At 38.8% G+C, this 16,873-nt stretch overlaps 1 protein-coding gene across 1 annotated transcript in view; it reads left to right on the forward strand.

The window, feature by feature from the left end:
• The window catches only part of kcnn3 (potassium intermediate/small conductance calcium-activated channel, subfamily N, member 3), a 64,163-nt gene extending 54,488 nt beyond the window's left edge, over nucleotides 1-9,675 (forward strand). The window contains exons 9-11 of the mRNA XM_084385384.1: nucleotides 3,167-3,294; nucleotides 4,962-5,031; nucleotides 8,326-9,675. Of these exons, the coding sequence (XP_084241510.1) occupies nucleotides 3,167-3,294; nucleotides 4,962-5,031; nucleotides 8,326-8,682 (555 nt within the window). The 3' untranslated portion in view covers nucleotides 8,683-9,675. The remainder of the gene's footprint in view (nucleotides 1-3,166; nucleotides 3,295-4,961; nucleotides 5,032-8,325) is intronic.
• The last annotated feature ends 7,198 nt before the right edge of the window (nucleotides 9,676-16,873 follow it).

Here is a 16,873-nt window from a genome sequence, read left to right on the forward strand (position 1 = left end):
TAGTTTCTATAATTAAGTTCCTATAACTACCCCGTTGCGAAAGCCCCTAATGGTTCCATAAAGAACCTTTAACATCTTTACATTTTTAAAATGTTGTTCACACTAAGAAAATTGTTCATTTAAGAACTGTTTACAAAAACCAAGAAGGGTTCTTCTATGGCCACAGGAACTAAGAACGATTTTAGTAATAAAAACACCTTTTGGGGGGGAATAAATCAGCTAAGGGTCTAACCCAGCACAATAAGAACTACCAGTGATATGTGTACGTTAATATGCCATATGAAACAACGACACCCGCCATTTTTAAACACAGAGTTTACATATGCCTACTCCACGCTGTCCTCCATCCTCAGTTGTTGCGCTGTTGAATGCTGTGCTTAAATTACGTTGCTGTTGGTCGGCTTATGTCAGGGGAACATTTAGTTCTTGGGGAACCACTGGTGAACGTGATTTCACCAAGTGCAACACTCCTGGATCAACATCTGTGTTGATCTTAGAACAACATTCCAATCAACCAATCAGATTTGAAGGATGTTTACAGTTTATGTCAATTTTAGGCTTACAACCAGGGTTAGATGTTTCTACATCAGTGTTTATTCACCTATAATTTCCCTCTGATTTTAGGGACAACTTTTTAGGGGTAAGGTTAGGTTTAGGGGTAGGGATATGGTTAGGACAACATTTTCGGCGAGGAATGTTGTTCCAGGATCAACAAAATATGTTGATCCAGGAACATGTCTTGGCAAAATCACAGTGACCTGGGAGCACCCAGTAGTTCCTATAACTACCTGGTGCCGAAGCCCGTATAGTGCATATCTTTTGTATTTGGAGAAATGTTCAGATTGAATTGACATTTGTAGCTTGAGGTGAGCTAGTCTGGAAGCTGTTATAATGGTAAGGCTTCAGTTTACCACATATTATAAAACGGATAGTTCCGGTCCTTGATTCTGATTGGTTGAGCCGAGTTCGAAGCCGTTGTAAATTACTCAACAAACATACTCCTGTGACCGCATTACATTAGTATTACTGCGCAACTGCCGTTTGTGATTCTTTGTTGCTGCATGTGTTGCTTGGCAACCTCTTTGGAACTGTATTGCTTGATGGAGGAATAAATGTGTTATAACGTTATATTTTTTGTTTCTGGTGTTTATTTTATGAATAAAATAAATATTAAAAATGAATATTTTTATAGAGTAACCGTTTTATAAAAGCAATAAGCCCCTTGATGCCGTGTTTTACAGTGAATTTAGAACAGCTAAGGGGGTTAGCTCCGCTCCGCGTCGTGCCTAACAACGCCCCTTAGCTGCTCTAAATTCACTGTAAATCATGGCTTTGCGGTGCTTATTGCTTTATTAAACAATGATGGCCCAGACTTCATTACAGTTACCTGCCCTTTGCCTCCCCCTCTCTGACGTTCACTTTCAACTGCTTCAACCTCTCTGACAGTCTCCCTCTCTCTCTGTCTCTTGTTCTATCTTGTCTTTGTTTGATTGTACAGTGCCTAGTAGTGACTACCATGTAGAAAAAATGCTATATGGCAATACTGTAAGAATGAGGGCATTTTATGATCTAGTTTTATATATTTAGGAGATATACAGGGGCTGTTATGAACTATATTATTTTATGTGTAATAGCAGTATTTATAATCACTGTAATACTGCTTAATTGTCATTTGGATTCCAGATTCCAGAAAACTCCACTTGTAGACAGCTATGAGCATCCCTGCCTAAATTATATCTGGTATCATCGTTTTCCCTCTCTCGTTCCCTAACTTGCCTTGTCTTTGGCTCTTTTCATAAATGAGACCTGCATTGAAGTTGGAACAGAGCTCCTACTCTTGTATTATTAAATACACTGACCACTGTTAATTAATCAGAGCTGTGCAGTGCTAAAAAAAAAGAGCCTGGTGCTGCCCTATGTGTGGAGGAATACTGTCAAATCTGGAGCTTATTAAAAACGGGAAGGTTCTCTCATCCCTCCGTTGCCCAAAGAGGATGTAATTGTTCTTTCCACCGAAGTGGCGCCCCTTTGAAGTCTCCTCATTCATTTTTCTTCAGCAGATTTTCTTATTCAATTTTGTCCTTTATTTGCTCTCCCTCTCCCTTTTCTGGTGCCATATGTGAGATTAAAAGAGTATTTGTGGCTTCAAGACCTCACAAATGAATCTTTCGATGCACAAGGAGGTCTTCAAGAGTTGAGAGTTTAAAACATTAAAATATTTGAAGCTCAAGATATTCTGTTGTACCTCTTTCAGTGCAAAACCTCGCATCTTATCTGCTAACCACCCGCAATCCTGTTTAACCAGACGCTAAATGTGCTAGCTTTAAATAGGTGTATGTAGTGGATCAACTGCTAAAATATGCAGGCCGAGTGTGCAAATAAATGCTGTGATTGTCTTCAGTAATACCAGTAAAGTTACATTGTAATTATCCTTACTCATGAATTTTGAAGTCATGAAGTTGTGTTAAATTTTTGTGAATTTCAATTATGCAAAGGGAGGTTTGTCTTGCTGCATTTGGGCGTGGAATTTGCCCAGAGCAGAACCATACCGCCAACTCTAACGATAAAAAGCATTATCACTTAAAATATACATTTGACGAAAGTGGTCCTGACTGAAAAATTGGTAAGGTAACTCTCACCTTACACTCATTGTTTTAATCAGAATACATCACATCCAGTTGGGTGGTCACATATGATCTTACCGTTTAAAATATTTGTACACATTCAAAGCTCAAATCAGATCCAAAAATTCCATATGCGCAGATGATCGCAACTCCACGCAGCTGCCGTACTACTCCCGAATGGAAATGTATGACTTCCGGTCTGTTGTTTTTTTGGGGATATTTAAAAGGTGACTTTACTTCACTACTATTGTCCTTCAAAACTTTACCACAAAGATATAAATATACGGCTTTAGAGACGACTCTCTCTTATTGGACATCACTGGTCTGCAGCCATAATAGTGAATTGACCAGATGACAGAATTATGGGCTACAATGTCTGTTGTCAAGTCACTCTGGAATTTCTCCCAAAAAGACCTTTAATTTGGCAGATGTTTGGGGTTGTGTGCGTGTATTGGCAAAGCAGAGCTTATACTTGTCAATACTCTCTCCTGAGGTGCTTTTCCTGTTGCTAATATTGTTGTTATGGCGACATGTTCCCTCAGATAAAGAACGCAGCAGCGAATGTTCTACGAGAGACTTGGCTGATATACAAGCACACCAAGCTGATGAAGAAAATTGACCACTCCCGTGTACGCAAGCATCAGAGGAAGTTCCTTCAAGCCATTCACCAGTGAGAAAAACAGCCTCCCTTCACAGACACCACAATTTCACTTAAGCCCTCATCTATGCACTTGTTACTTTAAACAGACGCAGATGGACCGATAAACAACAAAAGTACTTAGTGAGCTTTAGCGATGTACGCTAAAACCACACAAAAAGCATTTGGAGTGCTTCACATTTGGGCTGAGTGGCCAGTTGTGTGATAAGTGTGATTGTGGCAGTTAGCATGTCTGACCTGCCCATGGACATGTCAGGACAAATACATATACGAATGGCAGCTTTTTCTGATAATGGTTAGCTGTAAGAGCTAATTTATAAATTTTCATGCTTTTTTAAAAATCTGTGTACAAGTGTAGTGATGGTTTTCTGTGCCATTCATCTCTTCAGAGACCTGTTTAGAAACCGGTGTAGAAACATGAAACTTAAGCTTTCTATTGTAATTTAATATTTTGTATCATCCAAATACTAATTTATTGACATTTTAGTATTTTCTGGCCTTATCAATGATCTCACTGATCATCCATATAGCAAACATTGTAAAGGGCCATATACGAACACCAATAATTATGACAAAGCAGTCTTAATAATCGTTCTTACTCGATGAGAACAGTGAAGTAAACAGCCATAACTATAACAAAAAAGACACCGATATTGTTGGAATTACTTTCAGAGAGTTTTTTTTTTTTTTAGCTGATGACTGATAAAAATACTGACAGCTAATCAGAATCTGGCTTTAAAGTGCTTGAGTATTTAAAGAGGCAGACATTAAAACTGCAGTGCGGACTGATAATAAACAGAACATTATTATCTATTGGTGTATAGAAACTTTGCACTCCACTGTTTGAAACATGGTTATTGCATTTTTAGTGCTGCAATTAAAATTAGCAGATAAATTGATTAAAACAACGGCTTAAAGGCGATAGTTCACCCAAAAATGACATTTCTGCCATCAATTACTCATCGTAATGTCGTCCCAAACTTGTATGACTGTTTCATTTATGGGCTAACTATCCCTTTAAGACCAATCAGAAGCCTCTGTCAAACGGTTGTTTTGGCAGTGGACTGGAAGAATACACAAGTGCTAATGCTAATGTGGCTAGGGCACTCTTGCATTTTAGCAGATTAGTTATAACTACTGAGCAAATGTTACGTCACCTAATTCAAATTCATAAGCCAGTCCAATTTGGTTGAAAACCAACATGATCCTCTGACTTTTCAGATCATCGTAATGCTTCTGAAGCGACCATGTTTCTTATTCGTTTGGCCAAACTGACTGCTGTATCAGCTTCTTTGACTGTTAGCTCGCTAGGGCTAATGCTATTCTCTGTCTCTGTGTGGGTGCCCACCACACACATACTCATCATTTTAAGAGCTCTAATCCTCCTGTCACTGTTTTGTTGCAGCCCTGGTCGCCAATTTTAAGAGCTCCTTTCAAACCGAAGCCTTTCTTTTAAAGAAATCCTACACTTATGGAATCCTTTTAAGTCTGAAGCTTTTATGATTTACGCCGTAATTGCGTATTCATCTTGGGGGGATTCTCATCAACAACAAACAAATAAAGAAAACAAGCTGATTAAGTTAATTAGCTAGTTGAGGTTTACAACTGAGGGCCATTGGTGCTAGTGAGATTAGGAGGGGGTCTAATGGGATGTGTGTGTGTTTGTCCCTGTTTTGTAGATTACGAAGTGTTAAAATGGAGCAGAGAAAACTCAGTGATCAAGCCAATACTCTGGTGGACTTATCAAAGGTAAGACTACTGTCCATGCACACACATCATCAACACAAATCACAGACATGGTCGCACATCAGAACCCACGCATATGCACGTTACATCTGTTAGGAAACAGTAGACACCCACACACACTTTCGATGACATTGTGTTCCCTTTCCTGCAATTTTATCATACCTACATACACGCAAACACTTTATAATGCCCAAGGCTGCAAGTACGTCGACGGGAACACATAATGCCCGGTGACACACACATACCTTTGCTTTCCCAAATATATCTCAGCATTCAACTGTTTCCATGATGACCCGTTTGTTTCTGTGGCTTTGTGTCTCCTAGCAACCTGAACAAGTGTTAAAGCAGGGATGACAGTGGGAGCGAGGAGACAGGGAGAGGGAGAGGGTGGGAGGGGAGAGAGACAGGAAGCTGAAGAGTGACATAAAATGTGTGCAATTCAAGATATTTTTCGTGATGGGGGTGTGTGCCTGTTTGGACATTATTTTTCTGAATGTAACTAGTGTTTTTATTTATTTTGTGCTTTTTTGTGTGTGAAAAAGAGTGTGTTGTGTGTTCCTGCACTGTGCACCATTTTCTCTTTAGAAATTTGAAGATGCTGTACTGTGTACATGTCGTGTATGGGTATTTAAAGGGGTCATATAATGCCATTTTTGTACAAGCTAATATGATTATTTAGGGTCTAAATTAAAAGTTTGTAATATACTTTAATTAAAAATTCTCATTAGTATTGTAAGAAAACACTAATTTTACCTGGTCAAAAACAGCTCTGTTTTCAGCACGCCGTTTAAGTGCATGTGTCTTTAAATGATAATGAGCTTTGCTCACCCCGCCTCTCTGTTCTGTGCGTACACGGTTGGTAACACAATAACCATAACGCGTTGTTCATCATAAACGTGGGATTATGAATTATATTGAGAATGTAGTACATAGAAAACATGCCGTAATGTACCCTGAGTGTAAAACTTAGATGCATTCATCTTGAAGCCTGCAAGCAATTTGCAAAGATTAATATATTAATAAAGGTTAATAAAACGTTACACTTACTTCTTCTGGAGGTTCAGCAGGAACACGCTGGTACCGATTATTTTTTTCAGGAGCAGCTTCTTAGCAAAACCAGCTTTACTGACCCTCGTTTGTAAAGCTGTCTGGTGTGTGAAATGATTCGTGCAAACATGAAAGCATGGACTGATCGTGGGGAATCCCCGCGAGGGAATCCCGCGTCAATGCTTTGGGCATATTCCCTTCAAAAACAAAATTCAGCCACTGTGTCTTCAGCAGTTCGGATTTAGGAACATCAAAATGACTGCTGTGTTCCTTATTACACCCAAGAACAGAACACCACAATCGCTTAGACGACGCCATTCTGCTCCAGCATATACACAATGCACTATGATGACAGACAGCTGCTCACGAGCGAGGGCGGGTCTGTGTTAGAAACGCTGCTGTCAATCAACCATCATGGGAGGGGCGTCGATTTTGTGACGTCACAAAATCGAACAGCTTGATTTCAGAGAGGGTAAAACATATAAGGAGATTTAAAAAAAACCACTGGATGGATTTTTATCATTTTATGATGGTTGTGTACAGGCACTGCCAACACACATTTCAGTACAATCAACTTGTAAAAGTGCATGTACCATTATATGACCCCTTTAATTGCATAAGATATTAACACTTGTTTTCAGTGAGCCTGTCTGGTAAGTTTTATTCCTCACTAAATTTGACTAGACCCATGCCTAAAGACAGAAAGAAAAAAATGTATAATATAGCAAGAAAAATAAACTTTTTTCTTAAAAAAGAGTTTTTACTCTGAAAACAAGTCATAATAGTAACTATGTAATGTATTTAGGTTTTAAGGATTTTAACAAATTGTTTTGCTCTAAATACAATCCAAAAATAGTGATTAAGAAGATTTTGATCTGAATTCTACTACTCAGATAGTGCCCTGGCAAAGCTTGAGAGACCTGTTGGAGATCTGTTACATTTTATTCAAGTATCAACTTTGTCTTTAAAATTCCAGAGAATAAACAGAACATGGGACACAAATGAAACAATTGTTGAGACACAGTATGACTTGAGAGCTATAAAATTTATATGAATTTCATAGTTCTGATGACTTAGTCCTAGAAAAAATATTTGATTGCAGATTTTGTCCACAGTTTAAGATCTCATCGAGAAACTTTTTTTCTCAAGAAAAATTGGAGAAGCTGAAGACTCAAGCAAAAGTCTCCATTTAATTGTATTGCTGTCTAGCCAAAGAAACCAAGATAATACAGATGAAATCAAAATGGACCCTATTTACTTAATGCACATTCCTGGTTCTATTACAAATAATTGTTTGTCATCATAATCTTTCATCAAAATATAATAAATTGCTCTTCCTCTGTTTTCCTTTTCCATTGATGTCACTATTGAATAATGCTATCCAATAACCAGATAGCTACTTGTTTTAGCAAACTCATGCCGGTATGTAACGCCCACTGTTCACAATCCAATCAGTTTCTGATGGATAAAAGCCAGTTTACACCAAGAACGATAACTATAAAGATCACTACACCAACACACGATAACATTCTATTTATGTTGTCTACCTCTTTAAATGCTCAAGCTCTTTAAAGTCAGATGGATACTGATTTTATTTGTTCATTAGCTGGAAAAAAATAATTCTGGAAGTGTTTCCAATGATATAGTTCTTTTGCGTTGTTATCGTTAGTTGTGGTGTGAACTTTCCTGTTCTCATACAATTTATAGTTATCGTTATTGGTGTGAACAACGGGCCTTAAAAGGATGGTTACTCACCCTCAAGTTGTTCCAAACCTGTATGAATTTCTTCTGCTAAACACAAAAGAAGATATTTTGAAAAATGAAGGTAACCAAACAGTTGATTGACCCCATTGACTTCCATAATATATATATATTTTTTTCATACTATGGAAGTCAATGGTCAATCAATGAAGTCAATCAACTGTTTGGTTACCCATATTCTTCAAAATATCTTCTTTTGTGTTCAGCAGAAGAAAGAAATACAAACAGGCTTGGAACAACTTGAGGGTGAGTAAATGATGACAGAATTTTCATTTGTGGGCCCCATCCATCAAGAAATGCATTACATTAAGAAGTAAAATGCATTGTCAACACCATGTTGACTTTATCTCTACTCTTTCTATTTAATGTTTCTCATGGTCTCGTTTAGTGTTTGTACTCTTTTTCCCTTCCTTTGACTGTCCTGTATCCCTCCCTTTACTTTACCACAGTATTTTTGTCTAACTACACTGTCATTCTCTCTCCACATAGATGCAGAGCGTCATGTATGAACTGATGTCTGAGCTGAATGACCGCAGTGAGGATCTGGAGAGGCAGATGTTAAGTCTGGAGCAGCGGGTGGAGCAGCTGACGGCCGGCTTTAACGCTCTGCCCGCTCATTTGTCGGCCACGCTCAGCTCCCAGCATGCCGCACTCATTCAACTGCTGCGTGAGCGTGATGCCAAGGTCCTGAGCCCCACTGTGCCCTCTGTGCTCTCACCCACCGCTGCCAGCCTGCCTCTAGCCAACCCCCCCTCCGGCTCCGGCTCCGGCTCCGGCTCCGGCTCTGGTTCCGTCCCGGCTCAGCCCACCGAGGACAGTCCCAACACCAGCAGCTCCAGTTGCTGAGAGCACTGGTGCGGGAAGTTCCCTCCAGGGTGGAGAGATGGATGATTAGTCGTAATGAAGAGAAGTGATGACATAACCATATACACGCATACTCATACGATGCACTGTAACTACGAGCATTACGCAGCTTAACGCCACAGAATATATCACAATGGAGGAGATGCTAACATTTGCACAAAAACCCTATGACGAAACTGCCATATTTCATGTAGTCCAAAAGAAGGACGTCCTTTACTGTTACCATGAATGTATACATTTTAGAAGAGACTGACTCAGACATGTTAAGATGCATGGACACTCATACACACACTTAATTCCGTCTTTGCTACCAAAGTGCTTTGTCTATAGTTGACTGAATGGACTGAGGTGTGTGTTGCAAAACAAGGGATCAGGGTGGTTGGGATTAGAGAGAGTATAAATAATCAGCGCCCGAGAATATTATGATGGCGAATCATCATAGATAGCTGGACAGCACTTTTTACAGTCTGCAAGAGACTAACAGCCATTTGAGCAAAGCATTATTTCGAAGAGCGACGCTGAAGCCAGTCGATACATTATAAAAATCACCCCATCAAGGTGGAACAGCTGCTCACACGGAAATAACTGTAGAATGAGTGATTATAGTCATTTTCTTAGTGGAATTGCTTCTATTATAATGGTGTTGGAATAAGAGACTTCTAACCCCATTTCAATGGAGAGACCATTTCGAAAACTGACTAATAGTGACATCCTGTGGCCGGAATACTGAATTACATCCGCTTGGAATATTGTACAGTATGCCATTACTGAAACTTAGCTTTGTATCGCTCGGTTTTTTACTATTAATAATTACTAACGCAGTTTTAGCTCATATTTATTATAATTATACAATAGCATTCTTCTCATTCATCATGGAAATTATGATTGCTGTATAAATAACGATTTTATTAATATTAATTATAGATAAGGGAGGTGCCGTTTGAGGTTGAAATTATTTTGTAATTTTATTTTACCAGAGAGAATTAATAAAGTATATATCTATACTTGACTGTGTCTGTGTGTGAGTATCATTGTGTGACTGTGTCAGCGGCAGATCGACCAGCCATTAAAGGCACATAAACATTCATGTTTTAACGTTATGACCGTTACAACTGACGATACCAAACGTGTCTTCGTTTCCTTGCAGCATTAAACGTTCTTGTTGTAGGTTTTTTATTATTTTTTATATATAGGCTAGCCTATTTTATCTTAGGCTACTATAATTGTAGGCTAGCCTAAAAGTTTTGTGGAGTTTGTACTCCATACAAGTTTGTATAGCCTATATTCAAAAGGGTTTCAAAAGTTTTATCTTAAATGCGCGGTTGCAATCTGCTGCTCGTTCGCTTAGTCGCGATTTCGGACGGTATGCCTGTGTCGATAAAGTAGCCTATGACCTTTATTATGGATTTATTATAAATCTATATAGCGTATCACCAACGAAAAAGTATTTTTGTTATTGTTTGCATATTTATTTATGTAAAGACGTTATTGTGTGACGCGGTTTGAAATTCAGATTTCTCTTGGCTATAAATCCGCCATCCGTAGGCTATAGGTCCAAAATCAGTGTTTCTTAATTGTACGTTATAGGCTTCCAATGCGTTGCTTCGAGAATGATTTTTTTTTTTTTTTTTTTTTTTACATTTAGCCTACATTCACGGACGATTAAATTATTATAGAATAATAAAAAATAAAAAAAACCTGTAAAATAATTGACCCCCTTCTCGGTTTTATAAACCTCATAACTCCATTATTTTTATTTCCTTAGAAAAAAACCCCCATGTAGCCTACTTTGAAAACAGCGCAGACAGGTTAGGGTACTAATATAGTTCTGAGGGTCATGCAAAAACAAAACACGATGATTACAGTCAAGAGCCTACTTTATTTCAAAAATCAACATCGACAAGCGTCATTTAACGACTATAGTGCCGTTTACCATCGCCTAGCATAACCCTAAATGTAGCTCTTACAAATGAGATTAACTAGTTTGCGGTTCCTGCTCGTGTCCTGCTTTGAAATTGACGTCAAAATAATTGTTTAGCCACCAGCAGTAGGCTATTCAGTTGTGTGTTGTAGTTGGTTTTGAGAGCTGCAATTTCATCATGCCTATGATGGAGAGAGCAGTTTGGGTGATTCTGCTAATGAGCTCATTGATTGCACTCAGTAAGTCGACTAAACTGAACGTTCCCAAGCTGCTATTCCCTCTCAGCGTTCATGTGCCTGTGAACATCACACTGACAGCCCAGAGAGGATGCTACAAATGGTGAGTGACAGGGGCTGTGGAGCATACTCAGCTTAACATGCCATTCTGTCTCATTACGAGCTGTCATGTCTGAAAAGTAATTAATTCAATCAGTTCGTTTCTCCTTGCTGAATAACACAATTCAAACAATCTTGTTGTGACATCATCTCCAGGGTGAAGTTTGGTTTGCCCCTTTACTGCCCTGCAAATCAGTAGTGCATTTCCTGAAGAATTGGCCTACCAATGTTTGCAAATTCAAGAAGAATGTTAAAAACTTAAAATTGGTTAGAGTAATGTGCTGTTTTGGTGTGATAATAGTGTGAAAGCCTGAATAGATTGAGGGAGAAAAGAGGAAAGAGAGAGTGATTGACTGAGGGACCGCAATTATGGTTCACTCAGGCCTTTCCATTTATAAATGGAAGGATAAAGATAAATAGTCTGATAAAGAAAATTTAGAGTGCAATTTGCAATTATAATGTGTATATCTAACTTAAGTTAGACTGGAATTTGATTGCCTCACTTATTAGACATGAGACGAAACGTTCCACAACTTTGTTTCCACAACAATTTATGTGAAATGATACGCTTTACATGGGAAGTGAGCAATGATCACTATAATGTTCTTAACACATTTTTCATTTCCTCTTTATTGTATCAAAATGATGACATTACATTATACACTACCATTCAAAAGTTTTTAATTGGGTTGATTTTATTCAAAGAAATTTTTCAAAGAAGTCTCTTATGCTCACCAAGGCTGCATTTATTTAATCAAAAATACAGTGAAAATAGTAATATTGTGAAATATTTGTACAATTTAAAATAAAACCCTAAAATGTTTGCCCTAATTACCTGTAGTGTAATTATCAAAGTCATTATTCATCAGGATTTTCCATGTTGCACCTGCTGTGTGTTTTTATATATAATTTAAAGTAATTATGATTATATCCAAAATAATTCCTTAAAACAGTTTTGTAGCCTCATTTTGAACTAAACTCCTTGAGTTGGGGTCAGAGTTTCATATTCTAATCATGACATTTTTACATTTAAAACATTTTTGAAAAGAAACATGCCTGAATTATTTGCAGAAAAGTAAGTCAATCGACAATAGCGTTTTTTACTTGCAGTCATGTGTCTAACTCTGTTGCTGTCTGTCTGACTTTAGGGTGTCCTCTAAGCCTGAGACTGTCAGGGTGTATCCTCTCTCAGCACTCAGCCCTCCGGCTCCGCTGCCCCTCTCTTCCTGCAGTCAGCAATGCTTGGTGTCAGCTCTGTCCTCCCCCCAGGCTGTCCCTATCCGTACTGTGGTCCAAGCACAAGACCCTGGTGAGCAAGAGGAGGAGACAGTAATAAATAGACATGCATTTTCTTTCTACAGAAGGACATATAGAGCCATTGCAGGAGTATAGGTTATTTTTTCATGAGCGATTTATGAATAATGAAGCCATTTTCCATATTAAATTAACCGTCATTTTAATTGACAAATAAATGCTGAATGCAGTCAGCCTGCTCACTCTTTGGCTCACTGACTGCTTGAATTAAAATGCAGTGCACACCATTTAAATCTCATTACAGATGTTCTCAATCTATTAAAAGGATAGTCCCCCTAAAAATGAAAATTCTGTCATGATTTATTCACCCTCATGTTGATCCAAACCTGTAAGATGTTCTTTCTTCTGGGAAACATAAAATATTTTTGAAGAATGTTGGTAACCAAACAGTTTTGGTTCCCATTGACTTCCATTGCATTTCTGTCATGACAACTCTCTGAGTGTTTGCCATGGTAAATGGATATGACAATGTTGATAAGTTTGGTCTTGGCGGGATAGATCTGCTATGCTGCTGCTGCTTTTTGCTGCTTCAGAGCAAGTACGGGACTTCCAATACATACACAAAACGCTGCTGTGTGCAAGAAAGACATGCGGCTGCTGTACAAAACAGCATACATGAATTACCCATAGCAGATCTATACAGGTGGAGCTGGGGAAGGTGGAGGTTTCTGAAAGCGCACTGCAACTGCTACAGAAAATGATGACCAGTTTTTGAAATTTGAAAAATTACCTAGCAGCCTACGCCATCATGACAGAACTTTGTATGGACAAAAAATGTCTCTTTATATGGCTCAGTGGGAAGCACTGTCGCCTCACAGCAAGAAGTTGCCTGGGTTGAGCCCCTGCTCCTTTCCGTGTGGAGTTTGCATGTTCTCCCCGTGTCAGCTTGGGTTTTCTCCGCATGCTCCGGTTTCCCCCAAACAGAGCAAAGACATGCGTGTTAGGTGGAATGGACATGCCAATTTGTGTGTGTGAATTCCAATGAATACTACTTATATCAAATAATCAACTTCAAAATATCCTCTTTCTGTATATGTTCCACAGAAGAAAGAAATTCATAGAGGTTTGGGACAACATAAGGATAATTTTAGTTGAAAGTTATACTTTTTTTATGTTTAGGATCCTAAACAGAACATGAAGGGTTCAAAAGTGTGACTTCACCCATTCCCATTTTAGTGACAGGTCACATTTTGCGCTGTGATGTCATCATCGATCGGATTGAAAGGATTAAGATCGTCACGACTGCTCGACAGCTTTTTACCGACGACCCCCCACTGCAGTTATCTGTCCGGGCATTTGACTCTGAAGGTACTTTTCATTTCACAAATTTCCCTTGGACACTGTGAAGATGCGTTTCATTGAGAATGAGAAGGTTATGACTGTGCACTGTTCTTGGCCTGATCCACAGGAAATACTTTTAGCTGTCTGGCTGGTTTGCAGTTTAATTGGTGGCTGGCAAAGGAGTCTGATGCAATACAGGCAGTGAGGTGAACAAGGATCTTAGAGTGAAGAGAGAGGGAGAGAGATGGGGAAAACACATCAGCATAAAGCACATCTTGTTTTCTGTGATTAACGTAGGTTTGTGCGTCACCACGATGCCGGGTACGTTCCCCCACCTCATATCCTGTCTCTAGAGGATGTTGGTCAGAGGGGTGAGAGTGTCCTGCTGTACGGGATTCACAGTGGCTCAGCACTTATAAAAGCGTCTTTTCTACACTCTGAACATAAGGTATGAAAGCACATATAACACTACAGGTCGATTTTAAAATGATGGCAGATGTGCATAAGCCAATCATTACTTTCAAATTATGGCTGGTAACCATTTAATGGCCAATATTAAAATTCTATACTATATTCCCTAAAAATTAATAAATAAATAAAGCATGCTAGAAATAAAACTAATAGTTTTAAATACAATGTTTAAAAAGTGAATTTAGGGATCACTACATATTGGCCCGGTTTCACAGATAGGGCTTAGATTAAGCCAGGATAAGGTCTTAGTTCAATTAGGACATTTAAGTAGCTTTTATAAATGTGCTTTAGAAAAAAACATTACTGGTGTTAATCTTGAGACAAAACAATGGCACTGACATATTTTAAGATATATCAGTGCAAGTTGCTTTCAGTTAAAACAGCTCAAACATGCATTTTAGTCTGGAAATGTCTTTCAAAGACCTTACTGACCCCAAACTTTTGAACAGAATATTAATATGTATACTGATAAATAATACATAAAAAAAACCAAATGTGGTACTACTGCATCCCTAGAGACATGTTATCCATAGATAACAAAACATGTAGAAATTGTTTTCTAATGTATATCAAATATAATGATGGTAATGGTAATATATTCTAATTTGTGTGCGTGTGTGTGTGTGTGTGTGTGTGTGTGTGTGTGTGTGTGTGTGGGTGTTCAGCATGTAGAAGCAGCCAGTGTGACTTTGTTTGTGATAGACAGACTACACCTGAGTCCAGCTGGAGATACATACCTGCTACAGGGATCCATGATCAGATACAGTCTGTGGAAAACAGAGCAAGAAGGAGAGACTGGTACAAATAAAATCTGGTTTATGCTGTTTTGGTGCTGGTGGACCATCATAGCATGTTGTTCACTAACAAAAAAATGCTGATGAAGCTGGTGAAACTGATTGACCAAGGGCAGCTTGCTGGTCATAAAAAACAATCCATCACCGTCCAATAGGGATACAAGCATATCAGCATCCCAAACCAGCAATGGTGGTCTTTTTATCATGACATACTGATTCAAATACAATATTGTACTTGTAAAACTTGATACTAAAGTTCAGGACTCAACTCCTTGTCAATGACAGAGAAATGTTAAAAATGTATGCATGATGTTTATTATGCAAGCACTGGTTAAGCTCTGGACTGTGTTGAGCTTTCCTCTAAAGCCAACTGAACGCAGGAATCTCATTTGACAAGTGTCCTCAACACCTCTTCACATTAACACACACCCGAGATTACCAATATGCCAGTGGCTTTTATATGCTTATGCCAATATGGCATTTAAACTGCATGTTAACACTTTAACACCCTAACCACATGATTTCACACTTCTAGATAATTATATTTGCTTCCCATGAACACATCGTTGCATTTGTCAAGAGAGATATGTTACATTTTTTACACCTGCATCTAATTTCTCACTGTTCTGTCTGTTTGCAGAGGTCACTCTCTCTGAGGAGGGATACGGCCTGGCTGTGGATGGATGCAAGGCCAGAATGTACCATCATGACATCATCTGTGTTGAGCTTGAAACAGCAACAGTCACCGCCCTCAAGCCGGGTCATACGACACTATCAGTTAAACACAACAGTATCCGACACAACTGTGTTTTTAACTGAAACATTATGTTTTAGGGCATATGAGTATATTGTTATGGTTCCAAACTCAATTGTGACTCAGATCTGCCCCCTGAAATAATGTCCCAACTCCCTCGCACTTCTGTATATGTGGTGCAACCCAGCTACATGAGTGAGTTACACATATTATGAGAGTTACACACCTGTGTGAGAGTTTGTTTATTTGCATTTGTCTGTGTGTTTCAGCATTGAGTGTTGAGGAGGAAGAGGACAGGTGGGTGTTGGAGACAGGGCGGCAGTATTATTTGACTGTCTGTATCCATGACAGCAAGGGTCATGTGGTTCACCTGTCACAGGTTGTGCTTCATAGTTTCTGCACGGTTTGCTCCACTGCATCTCTTGACAGGAGTATAACGTCTGAACTTTAACCCTGTGCAGAATGTGGTGATTGTTCTGGAGGAGACTGAGGGGTTAGTGGCACTCAAGTCTTTGTCTGATCCATCCTGCCATCTCCTGCAGACCATCATGAAAGTCAAGTCAAGTCAAGTCAAGTATATTTGTATAGCGCTTTTCACAATACAGATTGTATCAAAGCAGCTTCACAGTATTAAATTAAAATAATACAACAAGGTTTGTTTCTAGTGGAATTTATTGATAAAATCAAATTAGATATCCAGAATATCCCCAACTGAGCAAGCCAAAGGCAACAGTGGCAAGGAACCGAAAAACTCCATCAAGTGACCTAATAGTGTCCTAAAACTCCATCAGGTGACCCAATGGAGAAAAAAAAACCTTGGGAGAACCCAGGCTCAGTCGGGGGCCAGTTCTCCTCTGGCGTTTATTAACTAGAGGCCGGATTGTAATTTGGACTGTAAGATTAAAAATATTATATGAATGCCTGGCTGAAGAGATGCGACTTTAATCTAGTTTTAAACTGGGAGAGCGAGTCTGAGCAACGAACAGTATCAGGAAGGCTATTCCAGAGTTTTGGAGCTAAATGTGAAAATGCTCTCCCTCCTTTGGTGGTTCTGGATATCCTAGGTATGACCAAAAGCCTTGAAAGGAAAGACTTTAATACAGGCCTCACTTTATAGCATCGTCTCTGAGGTAACATACACACACACATATATATATACAAAGATTTGACAATTCATCGGTGCACATTATTCCAAGGAAACAATCATTTGTTTTTGTAATCTTCAAAATGTAATAGCTTGTTCTTCTTTCCTTCCTTTTGAGATGGTCACTTATGGAAAACATTAAAGTGCCCTAATGTGCTA

This window comes from Rutilus rutilus (assembly GCF_951802725.1).
Source record: "Rutilus rutilus genome assembly, chromosome: 17".
NCBI classification, from domain to species: domain Eukaryota; kingdom Metazoa; phylum Chordata; class Actinopteri; order Cypriniformes; family Leuciscidae; genus Rutilus; species Rutilus rutilus.